We start from the raw sequence: 19,882 nt of genomic DNA, 5'->3' as shown, positions 1-19,882 counted from the left end.
ACAATTTATTTTGGCCTTTTTTAAAGAACAAAAAAGTCTCCACCACATCTCCCACTTACAATTTGATACTGCTCAGGACACTTCACTTTTGTGCTCTTTGATCTATGGGTTTATTTTAATTTTATGCAAATGCAAAAAGTTTGAATTTTTCAAAGGAGAATCCAATTAGCTCCCCCCACCATGTCCATCCTAATAACGGCTGAATATCATTATAGCCAAATCTAAAGAGATTATCCTGAACAATATTTGGGAGAAATGAGAACAAAAGATGACTTCAAAAACGTTAAAAAAAATCATCAAGCACAGCAACACGTTATAAAGCAGCTGATGAGCAGGTAACAAACACAGCACAGAAAAAAAGCAGCCAGAGAAGGATATGGGAGTTAACGGAATGAATAATTACAAGCTGAGGATGAGGAAGTGCTGTTACATTAACAATGAACAAATCATTCAAGCTGTTAAAAGGAGGCAAGACAAAAAGAGAGTAATGTCAAACACAGATGGTTGGCCATCGCTCTGCACCAGGCCCCCCAACAAGCACAGCAACAACCCCCCCGCACACCACGACAGACAGGCAGGGTGCAATGACTCACTTTGCCACCACTCACATCAAGTGTGTCTGCTCAGGCTATCTGGCCTAAGAACAGCTGATGTGCAAAAAAAAAAAGAATAAAAAATAAATAAACCAAACAAACAAACAAACAAAAAAAATGCCTTTTTTCAATTGCAGCAAGAAACAACAAAATTTACCCAAATAAGGCAAAGGTGGAAGCTTGTAACAGCCAGCCTTCGGATTCAGTCGGTCCTGCTCGGATTTGTGTCCTTGCAATTAACTATAATTTAGCGGCCCATGTGATGCCTTGCTCAAATTGCTGAAGTAGGTGGATGGCGAATGACAGCCAAATGATGTGTTTTACAGTTTGAGAGCGAGCTAAAGGACAAAAACCAAGGACAGACTGAATCCGGGACTCAGCAGGTGAAAGGGTTCAGCAGCAAGCAAAGTCTTTTATTTTAATATATATACTGTAAGTCTACATTACAAGAAAGGAATATTTCCTGATTATTATTTTCTGAACGACACGTGATTTTTTTTCTCCTTGTAGAAGTGTACTGTACATCTATAACTGATATGCAACGGACACACACACACACAGCATGGTACTTTGTGTAGCCCTATGAATAAGCTCGAGCACAAGAGAGTAAATGGGGGCTAGTTTGATTTGATGATAGGGTTTTTATTTACTGTGTACACTAGTAAGTGAAAAGGCTGATATTTTGTAGGATTCTGATGTCGTTGTCAGATGCAGTTCTTAACACACACAAAAGGGGGAAGCTGTATTCTTAGCGAATGCGTCAAGAGATGAATGACAGCGACTGAAAAAAGAAAAAGAAACGCAAAAAATAACCTCATCAAAGACATTTCTAAAAAGAGTGAAAGGAACACTGAGACCAAAAAGATCAGAGTGGGGGGGATCATTAGACACTCCTGTGAATAGACCTAACTTCCAAATTTGCATTTGTTTATGCGCAGGCAGTGATTTTTTATTGCAGACAGGTATTGTCTACCGGGAGCATCAGGGAAATGATGTGAACAGAATTCAGCTGGACACAGCGACAGCTGCACTCTGGGAAGCGTTCCAGCAAGAGATTCGTCCAAGATGTTCTCTGTGCTGATTTCGCTGCATCGGATAAACATCTGCAGAGCATTACATTACTTAGTATTAATACACTTACAATGGAAGACGCGCTCACCCTTCTCCAGGAGCCAAATGTAATGACTATAGCAGGCGGAATATTTGAAAAAGCTTATGTTAAACTTGACAGTCTCTCGGCGCATATTTCATACTTGGTTGGTGATCTTCACACCAGGTTTTGACATGTGTGTGTCATAGTGCTGCCTGTTCTCCTCAAAGCTAGTTTCCATATGTTCAATCTTTTGCTGCTGCAGCCCGACGATCTACTGTTGCCTTCCGTGCTTCAACACATCTAAACGCGGCAGCACTATGCCTCCAGGGAGGAAAGGAGAGCTTCTACAGGTAAAGGAGATGTTGATGTTGTCTAATTAAATAGCAATACTTTTTATTTAAACTGTCACCGCTGTTCCAATGTTAACACGTAATTACCCTACAATGATTAAGAAGGTAAACATTTAAAGGCAATAAAGCACATGTTGTCTACACACACACACACACACACACACACACACACACGCTGACTTCTGCGTCTGAGATGCTCGGCTGCTGCTGAGCTCACAAGAAAAAAAAGGAAAAGAAAGACTAAATGCCTTTGATTCTCTCTGCAGACATTGTTTGGTTCCAACCCTGCTTCATTATCTCAGAGCGTGAAGTGTTCTCATTGTGCTGCAAGCGAGCTCGCAGCACAAAACAAGGCAGTGGTGATGACTGCGGCTGAGTTAAAGCCATATACGCTGTATGTTACTGCATATCCTCTTCTTACGCACTTTAGCCGTCCTGCTGTTTTTGTATATTCTCTTTTATCATCAAATGCCCGAGAATATCTGAGGGCTATGACTCTGCCCGCATTGCGTCATGTACTTCTTCTCCTTCTCTTCTTTTTTTTTTTTTGGTCTTTGATTGGGCCTCTTTTGCTCTGCCAGCGAGGAAGTAGGTCACCATAAACAGTGACATTAAATTAAGCTAGGTCTAATTCAAAGTCATCTAAAGATAATATAAAAATATTTCAGTGTGTTGATGAAAAGATTTCATTCATGATGTAGGCTATATGGGGGTTTACAGCATAAATTATGAAGTTCATATTCGACAGAAGGAATTCCCATATGACTGCAGAGTGGTCTCTTTGAGTTTAACTGGGGTGTGTTTGCTCGGGAGAAACTGGTGTAGATTAAGGCTAATGGAAATAAAGATAAGGTGTGAGTGGCAGGGAAAAAAAACAATGTGGATTCACCTCAACATCAGAACCACAACCCGAAGATCCTTTTTTTAGAAACATGTTTTTTGTAATAAATCAAACACATTTAAGAAAGGGGAGAGTGAGAGGAGAAGGTATAAACACGGATACGGGGAATGTGAAGCTAAGGGCAGCCACTGATTAGCTTAGCAAGAAGACTGGAAACAGAAGGAAACAGCTAGCCTATGCTATGTCAAATTTCAACCAAAAACGCAAACTGTAAAGCTCACTAAAACACAGGTTATTTCTACTTTGTAAAAACTGCAGTGTAATTTTTTTTTATATAATTTGATGTTAGGGGGATTATGTGGACTATTTCTCTGTAACTTCTCTTCTGAGGCTCTGTTGGTTGCCTTGGAACTGCTCAGAAGAAATAGGCTGTTATCTATTGAATTGTTGTAATTTTATGGATTAAAAACAAACAAAACATTTAAAAAGTGACCTTAAAGGGTGCTGAAACGGCTAGCCTGGTTCTGTTAGCTAACAGAAAACCACATTGTTTTTATTGTTGGATATTGGTTCTAATGCAACAATGACATTGAAACTGGTATAGTAGTAATGAGCTACAAAGGAGACAATAAAGGGCCAAACTTAAAATTACGAAATGTTTCAGTCTTTATGCTGAGCTAAGCTACGTGGCTGCAGAGACATGCGGGTGCTATCTTTCATCTCATCTTACTCTCCCACAGAAGTGTAATTTTCAAAACACAAAAATATGACTTTGACACAAACACAGACATCTATCTATAAAGAAAAGTGGAGGGTGGATGTGCACCTGGGGAGTGAAAGGCCGGTGGAGAGGGGGTGTTGCACACCACAGTTTCTGCCAGCAGGTTGTTATAAGGGTTAGTGTCGTGGGTTCGGAGGAGAGGGTTAGTTAGGAGGTAGTTGCCAGTCATCCCTGAAATAACAGGAAGAGATAGAAAGAAAGAGAGAGAGAGAGAGAGAGAGAGAGAGAGAGAGAGAGAAAAATCAGGAGGGGGAAAAAAACAGATGAGGAAAAAGAGCTCGAGGAGGTTCTGTGTGCTCCATGGTCTGTGGTATTGTGCCTGGCGTATAGCTGGCGACATAAACAAACACTGACATTCGCTGTCCCCAAAATCATCTGACACCGCAAGAGATTTATGGCCTGCAATCCGTCTAGCGTCTATTATGGACAAAGCAGACCATAGAAACGTTGGTCAGGCGCAATACATTATCCAAACAGTGTGCTGATGTAGCTGACAAACAACACTATATTTCGCGACAAGTGTTATGACCAAAAGCACAGCAACACAATCACAGTCCAGTGTTCATGTGAAACAAATTCATCTAAACAAAAGCCGTCCAGTCGAGACGGTAGACACAACAATGTCTAAGTGGGCCTGCCGCGGATAATTTAGTATCCCTCCCTTCCATCGTCACCACGCTTGTTTAAGTCCTCAAAAACGTAATAACTATCCTCAGTCATTTAGATGGATCGCTGAGAAACTCTGCGCCGCTGACGTGTGCGTTTGTGCGTTTTGTAAGGATAAAATAATCTAAAGTAATTCATAACTACAGCCAAATCCGTGCTGGCAGTGTCGGGAGCCTAGAGCCTTCACAAATGCCGGGATCGCTCCCAAAATGTGCTCTGACCTCAGCCTGACTTTGCCTCAGCTTCACCCACCCCTAACCTTGTTCATGACTATTACTTTGAGATATAAATGAGTTAGGGAGGCTGCTGCACAGCCTTCTCCATCGCTAACATTTCCTGCCACACAAAAACAGCACACATCTTTTCTGTCTTTATTCGCATGGTATACCCACTGAAGAAGGAAAAAAACACGTGGAACTTTGATTTGGCATGCAGCATTTAACACTGTTTTTTTGATCGCTTACCGAATCTTATAGCTCCCTCTTTTTTTTCCGGGCTGCCTGCAGAGCCGTGTGTGTGTAAGATGCATCCATTGAAGTGTTTATTATTGTGAACTCATCATCACAAAGAGAATGGTATATGTGTGTGTGTGTCTCGTCTGGTGGCTTACCCTGGTTGAGAGTGGAGGTGCTGTTTATGTCTCCAGAGATGAAGGAGGACTCCGACTGCTTCCTCACCGTGTCGTTCCACATCCGCCTGATGCGGCTCTGGGTACAGAGAGAGAGAGAGACATAGAGAGGGAGAGAGAGAGAGAGAGAAAAGGAAGGCATTGATCAGGACTCAACATGGTTTCTCCCCATCCTCCCGTTATGTGAGGCTTTGGGGCCTTGAGGACTGAGTGGCTACGTGGGCTTTGTGATTCAAACCGACACTCGTATAAGATGATTCAACCAGCCCCCTGCTTGATGGCGTGGTTAACGATCAAACGTTAGATTTGAAAGTATAGATTTAATGCAATTTAAAAGAAAGAAACTGGACAAAAAATGATAGATTTTTGGAAAGAACAGACATGAGGAAGGAGAAGGTACATTTCACTGATGTTAATGGTGCAATTTTATTTTATTTTTTTTTTCTTAATAATGCTCGATTGGAAAAGTATTTTTGTATTATTTAAAATTGTCTATTCAGTTCATTTTATTGGATTTTTTACTTGTTGATTGTGAAGAATGGAGGTAGGACTTGACAAGGCTACTTCCTATCCCTTTGCGAACGGGTTTAGTGTGTATTATGTTGAAATTAGCTTTACATTTTTTTTAATCAATATTGTTTTTCAGTTAGTTATTATTTTATAAGAAAATGAAATTGTTTGAAGTAAAGATTTCCCTCATGAATTAATTCATTTGTGGTCGTGCAACGATAAAACAAAGCACTATCGATCCAACCGATACCAAAAATGGATCCTCAAAGAATCTTACAGCTTGTAATTTGAGCAGCCCTTATATTTCCCCTGGATAGTGAGAGCAGAAGCTGCCATAAGATTCCCAGAAGTGCTCTTAAGAATTGATTTCACAAAGTCACTGTGGATGAGGTAAGAGACCTGTCTGTCCAATGCATCAGTATTTTCTTATCTGTTACGAATTTGTTCTCTGAAAAGCAGTTTTTTCAAATAGGTTCTCTCCCCCAACCGTAATGAAAGGTATTGAAGAACTTAAAATGAAAAGTTAACTAACCAATTCTAGCTACTTTGTACTGTAACATTTCCTGATGTAAAAAACGAAAAATAAAATCCAACCTTGGTAAAGAACTTGTGCAGCTTGATAACAAAACCGAACATCAGAAGTTGAAGTATTGGCACAGTTCAAACTGTAGTTTTTAAGTTAACATTTAGTTGAAAGGATCAAGAGGCTCAGCTTTATAATGAGAAAATTCCAGTGAAAGGGTTTTGAGGTGATTACATTTTGAGTGTGTGCTAAAGGATAAAGGTTGGCTTTGTCCTGTATGTTGAAGAAAAGAAAAGACAGAAACCAACATAGTAAAAGGGCTTCTCTCAATTCTTCTGTCTGGCTTTGTGCCGCAAGGCCATTTGGCCCAGAATACATACATCTTTAGGAATGGGTTATCCTCAATACTTTTTCATTTTCAAAGCTGCACATTTTCTATATAATCTGTGCAATTTATTAGATTTTTTATTGATTTTAGCCAATGCCCCTCAAACTGGTGTAAATGTCGCATTTGTTAGTGACTATCTTAGCTTTATGATGGTGAATGTGGGAGCGACTCAACATCAACTACAGTCATAATGAAGACGTCACCCGGTGCAACAGTGTGGCCCATCTATGAGTTTTCGCACATTAATGGAGGTCTATGAAACAGAGGAACAGGCTAAAATGTATCAGGTTTTTCCTTGACAGAGAAATACTTGTAAGTAGGATCAGTCCATTCTTGTTTGTGTCTTTTCATTTGATGTATTGCTAAAAACTTCAAAGTATCACCAGAAAGAAGTAAAAATATATAGAAAAAGGACTTAAAAAAAGAAAAAACTGTCCATAAAACATAAAGACCAAGTCCACTGACATATAAGAAATCAGATAAGTTACACACAAACCTTTTTAATTTAGGTTTTCTCAATCCTAAACACTGATACATCTGATTAACATGTACCTGTGTAGCAGATGAGTAGCGGGCCGTGGATCGGGACGTGGCTGTCTTGGCTGCACTGTGGGGGTTCTCGGGTGGCAACGCGCCGCAGCACTGGGACTGACGAAAACACTTGCTGTACTCTTTGCGGACCTGTGGAGGAAAAAAAAACCCTCAAGGTTACATGGGGCAAGAGGCGGGGTTTATGCTTAGAAAAGATTGCCAGCCAATCACAGGCTGTCACACGTGTTAAGAGACAGACAGACAAACATATAACACTCATATATCCCCAATTGACCTGTAATGTTTTTACATTGTGGGAAAGAAACTGTAGCACCCGGAGAAAACCAACAATGGCAGGGAGAGACATCATACAAACTCTAAATACAAATCCCCAAATCTTTATTCAAATGCCATCCAACTGACTGCAGATTAAATGCCACCCATGTAAGGACAGGGGATTAGAAACACTTTGATGATACTGTAAAGAGGAAGAAGATCTTTGATATGAGTGTTGTGAAGTGAGAATGTATAAATAATCATGAAGCAGGGTATTATGTATGACATTTCGCAATATGGATATTTCCAGATCCACACCTGTAGTACAAGAATTAGATTGATTTGGACATTATTCATTTTTGCTGTCAAAATTACGGACTGATCGACCAATTGTTTGAGCTCAATAAGATTAATCAGTTATTTTTTTAACATAAACACTAGACGTTTCTTTTTTCAGAGAATATAGGCATTGCAAAAAACAAATAAAACTGCAAATCAGCACATTTAAGAAGCTGATGTTTGGCATTGTAGCATCATAAACGACCTGTTGCTGGTTCATTATTTTGAAAATTGACGATGTTCGACTATTTAATAAAACAAAGGATAGTCTCGAATGGCGAAAAAAAAACTTACCTTTTTCTGTAGGAGGCAGTGGAAGATGAAGATGAACATCCCTTGCAGAGTGTTGAAGATGGTGAAGAGGTAAGCCATCACAATGGAGGATTCATTGAGGAATAACAGGCCAAAGGACCACGTGAGCCCCAGCAGACAAAGTAGGGCGAACGCTCCCATCACCCACGACCTGTCAAAGAAATAAGACAAGCGGTATATTAGCTAGTGAAACAGACAAACTGCAGTAGATTTATTTGGTTTGGCCTATGTATGCTCCTGTATATAGCAGCTTGCTAAAAAATAAAAATAAAATAAACAAGGCTTTTTTCCATAAAGACGAGATAGTGTAGGCTACGTAAAAACGCTGATGCAGTGTTTTTGTATGATTGTGCATTCTGTATTTCCAAAAAGACTTGGCTTGGTTTTCCTTGGAGAAGTAGGCTAAAGAGATTGCAAGCGCAGCAGTTTTTTTTTCCATTTCTTTTTTCCATTTTTTTTTCATTTACTGCTTCCAGGAAAGCCTAGAGGAAATAAGATAACTTCACAGTCACTTTCAATGACGATGGCTGGTTGTTATCGATACACAAGAGAAGAGTGAGCCGGCCCAAGAGAGATACAGTGAGCATGGGAGGGGAGGGGAGGGGAGGGGAGGGGAGGCTAAGGCACGGGACAACGATATGTCACAAAGAGAGGAACCACGGTTTAAACCAGAGGCAGTGCTGCTGAGCACAAGGGCTCATTAGACCTGCCGTTTAGTTTTATACAGGAATGCAATGTTCCTTTAACTCAAGAATAACACAAAATGCAACCAATTATTTTCTACTCTTCGACAACAAACTAAATAAATAGCAGTTTTAAGGTGGACCCCTAATTTGATGACAGTTAATGAGATTTGACTTCTGAAAATAATGTGTGAAATCCAGCAATCCAAAAATGCAGGCTTTTCTGCTTAAAAAACAACCCTTTTTTTGAGTGGCTGCCTAGAAATCAAGCGCCCACATAACATGTGTTGGCCTGACCTCAAACATATTGTCGAACAAGAATCCAGGCACAGAAATAAACAGGGTCTTTTTTTTATTGATAAATGCAGCCCACTGCAAGCGGAAATATGGGGGTGGGGGCTATATTTATTTAATTTTTTTTATTTCTATAGTTTCTTCAACCAGGCATCTGGTAGAGTCCGTCTCCTAGGGAAGGCTGTAAACTATATGCCAGCACAGGAGCAAAAAAGACACCAGAGGTCAATAATGCAGTTATGAAGGAATAAAAGAAAAGGCAATATAACCCTGCGTAGTGCAAATACTGAAATCATAAAATGAACCAAAAAGGCACCACCTATACGTGCTGAAATCAAATCTGAAAGAGGGGGGAAAATATTGGCCTGCATCGGGTTTAAGAGGAGAGAAAATCAAATAAACGTGTTGGTCAAAGGCGGATTTTGAAATTTCAGGGAGGGAGGTAAGAGCAGTAATGATGCGTATTATTTTTCTTCCCCACCACGCATTCTCGACACACACACACAAACACACACACACACTGGTGTCAGAGCAAGAAAACCCAAGTGTGGCAACCCAATCTCCCAGAGTGACACCACTCACCTGATACCCCCCAGCCTGGACGAGTCGGGTTTCATGGAGGTGGAGTGCTTCACCATCTTGAACATCGTAACCACCAGGAAGATGACATTGACCTGTCAAAACACACGTGCACTGGGGTTAACACACTGCACTTAGAAAAGTCTCCAATTCCTGTCACTGACAAACAGTGGAATAAGAATTCAGACCCCTTACTTTAGTAAGTATACCACAAAGGAAAGCGGAACCACTACTAAATGGGACAAATGTTGTTTAAGTTCTCAGGATAATGAAAACATATTAATGGCTCATGTGGCTGGTGTACTATTACATATAATGAATTATTATTACTAATTGATTCATGTGTAAGCGACATATTACTGTTGTAGTTGGTTCATTTTTTAAATATTTTATACATGACCGCAACTGATGATTATTTTCATTATGGATCATTTTCTTGTTTGTAAAAAAATCTGGACAAAAGTGAGAATCCCATTTTCCCAAAACCCAAATTTGAATTTTCACAGTGCCTGCTCTGTCCAACCAATAGCTGAAACATGAAAATAATCACAAAAAAAGACACTTATTTTTCTTATATATAACTGAAAGGAAAAGTAGCAAATCCTCACATTCAAAGGCTGAGACCATGAAAATGACTCAACCATGAACAAAACAGTTGTCAATTCATTTTCAGCACTTATGTAATGGAGTAATATATCAATTGACGTGTCGTTCGGCTCTTTCTTGTAAATCATTTAGTGTGGTTTAATGAATAATAGTTAAATCGATGGCAAAGACTCATCTATTATAAGCTTGTATGCAAAAATCTATATTTGTAAGCTGTCAAAGGAATCATTATGTAGTACTTTCTATTTTTTTCTTCTTCTGTGAATTCATTTTGTAGCCGCATGAAAAGATAAAAACTCATGTAGAGAACCTCAAAATGGTGTACTCTGAGTGACTTGCTACCACCCGTAGTTATGTTTCACATTGACTAGAAACATTGACCATAAATATTAATCTGTATTGGTTTTGGCTCCATAGTGAGCGTAGAACCCTTGCACACACCTTTGCCGGGAGGAATAAGAAAGTTTCATGCCTCAGCGCAGATCATAAAGAACACTGACTTCCAACAGATAAAAAAACACCGCAGTGTAGAGAGGGTTCAGGGCTTTGGTCTACTTCACACGGCGCTGGCCTTCAACATTAAAACTGAACTGAACGCTTCTCTTGTTTGACGTGAATGTCAAAATCCCAAAGTGCCAAATCCTCATCGAATATGAGAATGTGTATATGGTGGAAAAATCCAAACACATCTGATGTACCACGGAGGACAAAGGACTCCACAAAAATACAGTGAAAGAGAGAGAGAGAGAGAGAGAGAGAGAGAGAGAATGGCGAGCCGAGTGCCATATTTTAGAAACAATTCTTACTGAAGCCAGGAAAAACATTTACATACATACATACATCCAGAAAGCTTTCCATGCTCTCAGGATGTCTCTCTTCTGTAAGCACTGGAGGGCCCTGTGGCCACAGAAGGGGGAAGGGAGGAGATGTGCTTCAATTTGGCCCGATACCATACCTTTGAAATGCACTTCTGTTAACTAAATATTCAATGAAAAAACCCAAGTACATCCGCATTTTATTTTACATTATAAAAGAAACTTCTATTCCGTATCTGCTCCGAAACGGGCATTTTAGAAAAAAGCGTGACCAATCTACTTTACGTGGAGGAAAAATAAACGTTGAAGAAGCATGAGTTGGCGTGGAAACAAAAAGCTTAATGATCACCATGTTGTGTTCTCAAGTACTTCCTTTTTAATTCTTCCCCTTCGCAAATAAGCAGATTGTACCTCGTTGTTATCGCATATGGATGCGTTCGGAAACACTAAAGGGGCGAAAAGAGAAAAAAGGGGGTCTCCAAATGAAAACAACCAGAGTGTGAGTGGAAAGCAGATGGAGAGACCAAAAAGGACAGATGAAAGAAAGAAAGAAAGAAAGAAAGAAAGAAAGAAAGAAAGAAAGAAAGAAAGAAAGAAAGAAAGAAAGAAAGAAAGAAAGAAAGAAAGAAAGAAAGAAAGAAAGAAAGAAAGAAAGAAAGAAAGAAAGAAAGAAAGAAAGAAAGAAAAAAGGGAGTGGCCACCAAGACAGGAAAAGAGGCTTTTAGATCACAGCTCACAGAGTAATGCAGAGTTTTGTCTCTCAGCCACTGGGGCCGATTTGCATTCGCATCAGTCGAGTAGGGGCTGTGGATGTATTTAACGTGGGCTACGAGATATGACACAGATACAATGAGACAGACAGACAGAAAGACAGTGAGGCAAGGAGGCAGCACTCTGCAAAAAAAAAACACTACATATGGACTCCCCCCCCTCTCATGCCCAGTCTCCAAGGGGCCGTCCTCTATAATATTCAGCTCTCCCACTTCTTCTTCTTCTCCTCCGCCAAATAAATCGCTTAAATTCAGCGTTTAAGCCGACGCAGCATTTCTCCCGGGTTTAGCACGTATTTAAAACCTATGGACAGATTTACATGTGTGTTGTTGTCGCATGCAGCTATATGGACGCGCAGTAGTGTTCAGAGCTGTGGTCTTTTTCTTGGTGTGTGTGTGTGTGTGTGTATGTGTGTTCGTCCATGTGCATCGTGAACACCCCAGTGCACCACATGAAATATTAAAAGGTGAAGATGGAGATGTCCGTGCTCTGCCATTGGCTGGGGAGGTGTCATGATCCTCAGCTGGGCTATGAGCTGTGGTAATGGCTGTCTGGCCCACCCACTCATTACTTCCATGTCTTCCCCCCGCCACCACTACTACCAGCACACTTGTTTTCCCACTGAGCAAATGACCTTCATGCCTGAGACCATTTCTCTCCCCCTGATTGCGCCGAAAGAAAAGGCAGTATTCTCTAGATGAACGGCTGGCTAGGAGCAAACAGCTTTAAAATCGTTGCCGCTCACCAATTGTGATTTCGGAAGATTTCATAGCCGAGTGGACACTGATGTCCTCGTGTCAGCTATAATAGGACCACTTTCCTTTCATGCAAATTGATCTGAGAAAGCAGAGCTATGAGGCCGCCGCCGGTGCACACACACAGAACAATCTATAAACTGTTTTCAAAGCTTTTTCTTTGAAGAGAAGGGGAAAAAAAAGTTAACACAAGCATGCAAAAAATAAATAATAATAAAAACTCCCAACTTACCAGGATTATGAAGGTTACAGGTCCGATGAAGCTCCAGATAAAATGGTTATCAACCCTCAGCCAGCATCTACAGGGGGCAAAAGGGTGATATTCAGTTCATTAAATCATCTCCTTGCCAAAACAAAGTTGTGTCTTATCGATCAGGGAACCAGCAGAGCCGGATGGATGATAATACAGCGGCTGCATTGAGAGACTCCTCTGACCACAGAGAAGAAGAAAAAGCCGACCTTGAGGGAGCGTTGGCCTCCTGCCATGAGAAACTGCAGTCTAAAAGGCAATGGTTATTGGACTCATGACTTCACAGTCTGCAAATGTCGACGAATGTGGGATGTCGAAGTGTGTACCCAAGACTGTGCAGGGTAAACAGGGGGGTATATTGTATGCAGTTCAAGAATGAATTGCACCTCGGTTCGCTGTTTATCACCAGGAAACAGGAACTTAGGCGAAGTGACTACGGCATTAATATGGACTTTACTTAAACCCCATAAATTAGAGGATTGCGAGTCTTACAGATCATAAAGCTTGCTGCTTGGAAGAAGACCAAGCGGGAAAAGTGCATACACTTTTAACTGACAAGGGCAGCAATTATCCACATGCAAAAAAAGAAGAAGAAAAAACCCAGCAGGGCCAGTGCACATAGCCAAGCACATTCATTAATATTGCGGCTTTGCTCGCTGCCTCTCCTCTTAGCAGTGACAGGGTGTAAATTTGCCAGAGGGCAGAGGTGGCCTACGCTTTTGTGATATTACTATCATTAGCACATACATGTATGCCACGCGGGTTTGCCTTAATGGGGGAAAAAGGAGGTTGATTGCTCCTGATCTTACCAACCCAACTACCCACACACAGACAAAAGAACACTTACGCCCGCTGTGTGCCGTAGCTTCTGTAGTCGATGGCTGCCGAGATGCCCACCACCACAGCCGGGATGAGGTAGCCCGTGACGTAGTAGTATTTCCTGCGTGAGAACTCGCTCTCGAACACCTCGACCAGCATGAGGTAGAGCTGCACTCCCTCCAGACACATCCAGGCAAACGCAGCCAAGAAGCAGAAGTGGAGAACACCGGCGATGATGGAGCACACCAGCTGACAGGGAGGACACATTGCACAAGAAGTTAAGAGGTAGTTTAGAGGGGTGAGTGTGGGTTGGTTGAATCTGACGTTTCTTAGTTACACTAGTTCAACTTACACTTACCCCTACAGTTGTATGCTTTTTTTTCTTCCAGAATTTAAAAGTTCAATGGCTGGTGTCAGTAGCTCAGCTCAGCTCATATTACAAAGTCTACAGGATGTCTGCTTAAAGCTGCTCTTATCGATATTTATGATTGGATCATGGCTACAAGTTGAAAGGGGTAGCTCAAGTCTGTTAGCATTTTTCAGCTCAACTTTATTGTTTGGTTTAGGGTTAGGTGTTTTGGAACAAAAACCCCTTTGATAAACTCAATACATTGTTTACAACCTGCCCGGTCACTAGCAGGTGAACATAGTGTACATATGAGCTAAAATGAGAGTGAATATTGGCTCACATTCATCATGTGGACAGGATCACTGCTCCAATTGGATGCTGGATATGGAAGAAGGCAACTGTATGCACTGTCTCTAAGTGGCCAACATTTTGAAAGTTGAAAGACAGCAATAAACACACTTAATTATCAAATAGGGATGTCTTGTCAAACTTTGTCAAACCTATTCATAACATCACTAATGAATTTTCCCCAATAACTCAGGAATTTGATTTCATTTTTTGTGAAAATGCATTATAAGTATTAGTGTTAAAGCTGTAAACACTCTAATAATTTGAAACGTTATCTTCCTACTCTAAATTTAACGGATCCCATAACTATTAAGTCGGAATAATATCACTAGCCCACAAACAGCTCATGATATTATATATACAAAGGAATGCATACTTTTTTGCTTATTCTGGGTAAAAAGAAGAGCAGTAAGAAATGTATAATTTCCTAAAAATCCATACTTGGGTTCCTTAGTTAAAATGCACATTGTGAAAGGTTTGCTCAAAACCACAGGGTTTTCATTGTTCAGTCTCAGTCAAAATACAAAAGAAATGAGAACAGGGCATACAAAATTCCAAATATAATATTTATATTTGATAAAATGGTGCAGCTAATAAAACAAAACATTACTGAGTTTGAATAGTTTTATCCAGAAGGTGTTGGAACGCAATTGGAACAAGCAGATAGAGAATAGACGTGTGTGGTATTTCTATCTAATGTGGATTTATTTTTTTTTTCTCCGTTAAGCCACTTAAAAGGAAAACTGAAGGAGAAATTCAAGCGTTTTAAAGGTCAATGGCAGCAGCAGACGAGGCCATTCATCAGCAGCGGTATGAGAGAGAGAGAGAGAGAGAGAGAGAGAGAGAGAGAGAGAGAGAGAGAGAGAGAGAGAGGGTTAAGGCGGTATTATTTATCCAAAGTACCTTGGGTTCGGTCATGTGGATGCCCACCAGGTAGACTAGCTCGCCTATGAAGAGGTTGAGGCAGAGGTTTTTGTGTATGGTGTTGCGGTCGCTCTGCAGACCTCTGAAGAAACAGAAGGTGAAGAGGCTGATCGCCAGGCACACCAGAGACACGGCGATACCCATCCGCGTGATGACGGTGAGGAGAAGCTCGTGGACGCTTCCTTCTCCCTAGAGAGAGAGAGAGAGAGAGAGAGAGAGAGAGAGAGAGAGAGAGAGACAGAGAGAGAGAGAGAGAGAGAGAGAGAGAGAGAGAGACAGAGAGAGAGAGAGAGAGAGAGAGAGACAGACAGACAGACATGTAACGGACTGACCTTTAACTCCACACACTTTTCATAATGATTGGTGACATTTAAGCTCATTATGGGTTGAATCTATATTTGTTGGAAGTGCAAAGTCAGAACTGATGGAAAACCTCAGTGTACAATACAATGCTGAAAATGAGGAAAAATGTAAAGTTTCTTAAGGGTCACAAAGTCCTTAAAGGGAAAGGTTGAGAAATGTTTCTCAAACTTTAAATGGTATTCGTGTTCACTGAGACAGGTACTGCTGGCTGTTATCATTACTGGTGTTAACACTGGTCATTAAAAAGACCCTTTCTAATGCCTTTTCAATATACAAAATATATTTTTGCACAGAACAAGGAGTGTGGATTCTGTCTTCCGTGGCTTATATTTAAAGCACATTTATTATTTTATTTTTTAATGGCCAGTAGGAACAGGAAGAATGACAGCAAAGAAAACCTGTATTGATATAGTATATACAGGAACAAATACGGGAACAAAACTATTGTTTCTGGACAATTAGGAACCTATATATCCTCTTCATTTGATGCCAAAACGAAAGTGCTTGGATCACATTATGGGGCCTACTGTATGTTGCACAAAGTGACGGCAGTTGAAAAACTGCCACAAAGAACCATTACTAAGTCATGTGAAGTCCACATTTGGGTTCCCTTTTTATGGGCCAAATCACGCAGTATGTCAAAATAATCTACAAAACTAAGCATGTTTCAATATGGGCACTTGGCAAATGTAAAAAATAGCAGACTTGACCATAAAAAAAAGAATAAAAATAAAATATCGCTCAAAGGGCATGGTGGCCCAAGAGTGAGGCAATTGCGCCTGTGATATTTGTAATTTTATTGAGGGCAGGAGTTGCAGTTGAGGTGATGTGTAGGGATTGGGTGTGAGGCTAAGCCTAGCCTCGGGGGCTCTGGTTTCAAGCTGTGGTTAAGGTTGAGGTTGAGACAAATGACAGGGACAGGGTTCATGAGTTGGGACGTATTATTAAGCCAACCACAAACTTATCCTCCACATTTATTACCGGGCCTAGGTCCTTTGCTACACATGCTGTTTATCATGTAATTGGATTGTAATTGCATTTCGCTAGCAAATGGATCCCACACCACTTCAAGACGGTGTGGGAACGTAAGTTATAGAGCTGAGGTTACATTGTTTCCCCGTGATTCTCCGGGACTTATGCATGAAGGAATATTAGACACGGACCACAGGTAAAATATAATTACTTCAGATAATGGTATGGCACCTGATCCACAATCTCGCTCTTTTAAAGTGACAGCTCCCGCTTCCTTCCCCCCCCCCCCCCACCACCAACCAACCCCCTTACCTTCTCCCTCCAGCAATAATCTAATTATCTAATGTCATTCTTGTTCTTTGCCGTGCGTGCACAAATCTATCATCCAGACGGAAGAATAGCCGGTGTGTGCGGAACCACAAGGAGAAAGGAGGGCCACTTACCACATTTCCTCGGTGAGCCATGAGGATGGCGAAGTTGGTCAGGTGACTGCAGGAGCAAGTGGTGTGGCTCTTGTTGGTGTGCAGCAGTTTGCAGCCCTGGGTGGACCAGTATCCCATCATGCTCCGCTCAGAGTAATTCCAGAAGGAGCAGTTGGGATTGTAGTAGTGCTCCTTCTACAAAAACACAAAAACAAGACGGAAAGAGAGAGAGAGAAAGAAAAAAAAAACAATGAAACATAGATGAACATGCGCTGCAATATGCATGATCGTACACCAACACACTTTGTATTATTTAATATCTCGCTGTAACAGGGATGTCAATGTACCTGATGTGTACTACACACACTGTGTTTCTAACGTGTGCTAGTTCTTTTCCAATTAGTGTGTGGGCAATTAAAAGCCTTTCATATGTACTGGGTTGTTGGAAAGGGAAGACATGAAGGTAGATTTAAAAAAACAGAGGGAAAAATATGAAACAGAATCTAATTATGATGAGATGTGAGAAGGGGCTACTATGGCAATTACCGAGCACAAGGTGAAACACTAACGCAGCAAAGGACGTCGACGTTAGCTCCCTCTAGCTCCTACATACCAGTCTGCATGTCTGAGTAGCGCTAATCGCCACCCATGACGCACCAGGTGATTTCCCTATACTCCCAAACTCTGTTTTTCTACAACAATAATACATTCAAAGCCACGCATTTGCCCCATTTCGCGGCAAAGGTTGAGCAGCCGTTATAAGTATTTAAACAGCCTAGTTCTAGAGCAGGGGTTCCCAAGGCGGTTGCTTACATCCAGGTGCTCCAGCGTGAAGATCACAGGGTCGGCCACAAACACTCGGCTGGACTCCTTGGTGATGGAAGCAGACAGGATGTGGGAGTTGACGGTGAGGGAGAGGTTGCGTTTACTCGGGTCCCCCATCCCCCTCAACGTGGCGTTCTCCGTGCTGAGAAACTGGCCCAGGTGTTTGTAGAGCACAAACACCAGCTTGGCCACACCTGTGAGCACACCGGCATTAATAAAATCAACAGGCAGGCAGCATACAGAGTAGGGAGCATAAACAATGACATGTGGGACACAAGTAGGCTCTGTTATTTGCTGAAGGATTTATTTATTTTCTACTGAAGGCTATGTGGAATACACAATGAGTTGTATAGAGTGGTGGTGAAGTCTGCCTAACTGCCATTTTGGCCAACTTTCTTCTTCAAAAAAAAAAAAGAAATTCTAAAAGACACATCTCGGATAGCTTTGAAATATGTATAGTTTGTTTCCCCCCGATACATTAATGAAATGTTGTTTGCAGCCATTCCTCTCACCATTTTTGCTGTTGACTTTGACAGTGTTGGAAGAAAGCTGCAGAGATGCTCCGCTCTTGCTCGACTGAGGAAACCTGAAGTCTTGCACCTGACCGTCGGTGCTCACCACGTACACATCCAACACTGAGAGATGGTTAAAGGTAGAGAGAGAGAGAGAGAGACAGAGAGAGAGAGAGAGAGAGACAGAGGGAGAGAGAGAGACATAGAAAGAGAGGGAGATGTTTTACTCACAGGGAACATATTAAGTATGATGTTTAAAAAGATGGAGTCAATGATTCTGGAGAAAGCTTGTTATCAAAATCAGTTATAAATATCTCTTCATTATCCGTCTATACTGTGTATGCGCTGGGGGAAAAAAATCCAGTGTATACACAGCCTAGGCTCCGTGAACAGACATTTTGTTAGCTATGGTGGCCCCCTTTGTTTACATACCCTTTGTTTACATACTAATTTAAAGAGCCTAGGCTGTGTGTTTTATCACCAGATTGTTTTTTTTCCAGCTTACACCGGTATATTATTCACTGATTATGACAAAAGATTTTTCTGACATCAAGCGTTATTCAGAATCCCTGACTCCACCTTTAATATAGAGCTCTATGGTTAAGGCCCAGCATGGATTGTGTAAATACTCCAGGTTCATTGTACCAGCAACAAAATCCAATCTTAGAACCCTTGAAGTGTCATTTACTTACAAAAAAAAGAAAACATGTCACTAAGCTGTGTCAGCTGGCATTGCGAAAGCCTCCACGGCAAGAGCAAAAAGGGAAAATAACAAGGGCGGGCGATGGAGGATGAGCACATACAGTCGTCTCATAGCCCACTGCAGCATGAATGTCAAATATTCATAGGATCAAAAATATCATTGAGTTTTTTTTTTATTTTTTCCCCTGTGGGTTCAGATCACTTTGGGCTCGCCGAGCAAATCTCTGAAATCCTCCAAAAAATTCCGGCAGCCCTTCTCTCCGGTATGCCAGCTGCCGGGTGGTGTTCCCTTTGATGTGTGAAATTACTGAGGGGTCAGGAGGACACACGTATCAGCACACTCCCTCCCATCAGTAAAAACGGCCTCACTTCCTCAGATAGATGGCTTCTGACAGACGGAGATGAGGAATTGTTCTCTTGCCTTCTCCCCCACCACAGTCTAGTGTTTTTTTTAGTGCTCTCTCTCTCCTTCCGTGGTGGTGCCCTTGATGCTCGCCTGAGGGTGCCATTTGGGCTAAGACAAACTGCTAATTAGGACCAACAATCATTTTGGCTTTTTTTCTCAACTCTTTTAAGGGAGGTCAGGTAAGCCATTCTGAGGTTACACATGTCTTCATATGTCTCTGTTTATGTTTCTCCACTGGATTATTATCTCTATTGCACTGATAAGCGAGAGCCCCCGATCAAGCTCATAAAAATACTGCCTGAATGCAGTGATTAAGTAGCTCATATACAGCATATTACACAATGTATTAATCAGTGCTTTTGGTAGAGACGGAGCAACTAGTCCTTATCGGGTTAGCTAACTACCACTTAATGGGAAAGGCTCAGAGAGAGAGAGAGAGAGAGAGAGAGAGAGAGAGAGAGCAGATAGAGTGCTGATGTCTGAATGGAACAACGGCATTCAATTGGTTTCTTTGTTTTCCCCCCAGAGGTCTGGACACTTTATCTTGGGGGTGGGCTTTCAATGAGGTGACTTTACTATGTGAGAAAATGATTAAAAATCAGCGAGGTATAAGACAAAAAGGATGAGTCGGCGGCCATAACCATAGCAACAAAGAG

At 41.3% G+C, this 19,882-nt stretch overlaps 1 protein-coding gene across 4 annotated transcripts in view; it reads right to left on the bottom strand.

Annotated features, from left to right (window-relative positions):
• Positions 1-19,882, bottom strand: part of adgrl2b.1 (adhesion G protein-coupled receptor L2b, tandem duplicate 1) — an 86,390-nt gene that overhangs the window by 2,075 nt on the left and 64,433 nt on the right. For 3 of the 4 annotated variants that reach the window (XM_080034403.1, XM_080034404.1, XM_080034405.1), the window contains 10 exons: positions 18,119-18,241; positions 17,595-17,800; positions 16,803-16,976; positions 15,004-15,213; positions 13,432-13,652; positions 12,567-12,633; positions 9,391-9,482; positions 7,814-7,982; positions 6,926-7,054; positions 4,935-5,031 (listed from right to left, as the gene is read on the bottom strand). In XM_080034403.1, the coding sequence (XP_079890529.1) occupies positions 4,935-5,031; positions 6,926-7,054; positions 7,814-7,982; positions 9,391-9,482; positions 12,567-12,633; positions 13,432-13,652; positions 15,004-15,213; positions 16,803-16,976; positions 17,595-17,800; positions 18,119-18,241 (1,488 nt within the window). Of the gene's footprint in view, positions 1-3,703; positions 3,830-4,934; positions 5,032-6,925; positions 7,055-7,813; positions 7,983-9,390; positions 9,483-12,566; positions 12,634-13,431; positions 13,653-15,003; positions 15,214-16,802; positions 16,977-17,594; positions 17,801-18,118; positions 18,242-19,882 lie in introns of all 4 variants that reach the window. The other variant, XM_080034406.1, reaches the window with a different exon arrangement.

Source organism: Ammodytes marinus (assembly GCF_949987685.1).
Source record: "Ammodytes marinus genome assembly, chromosome: 9".
In the NCBI taxonomy this organism is placed as follows: Eukaryota; Metazoa; Chordata; class Actinopteri; order Uranoscopiformes; family Ammodytidae; genus Ammodytes; species Ammodytes marinus.
The sequence above is the reverse complement of the archived record's forward strand: the minus strand, read 5'-3'. Positions and strand labels throughout refer to the sequence as shown.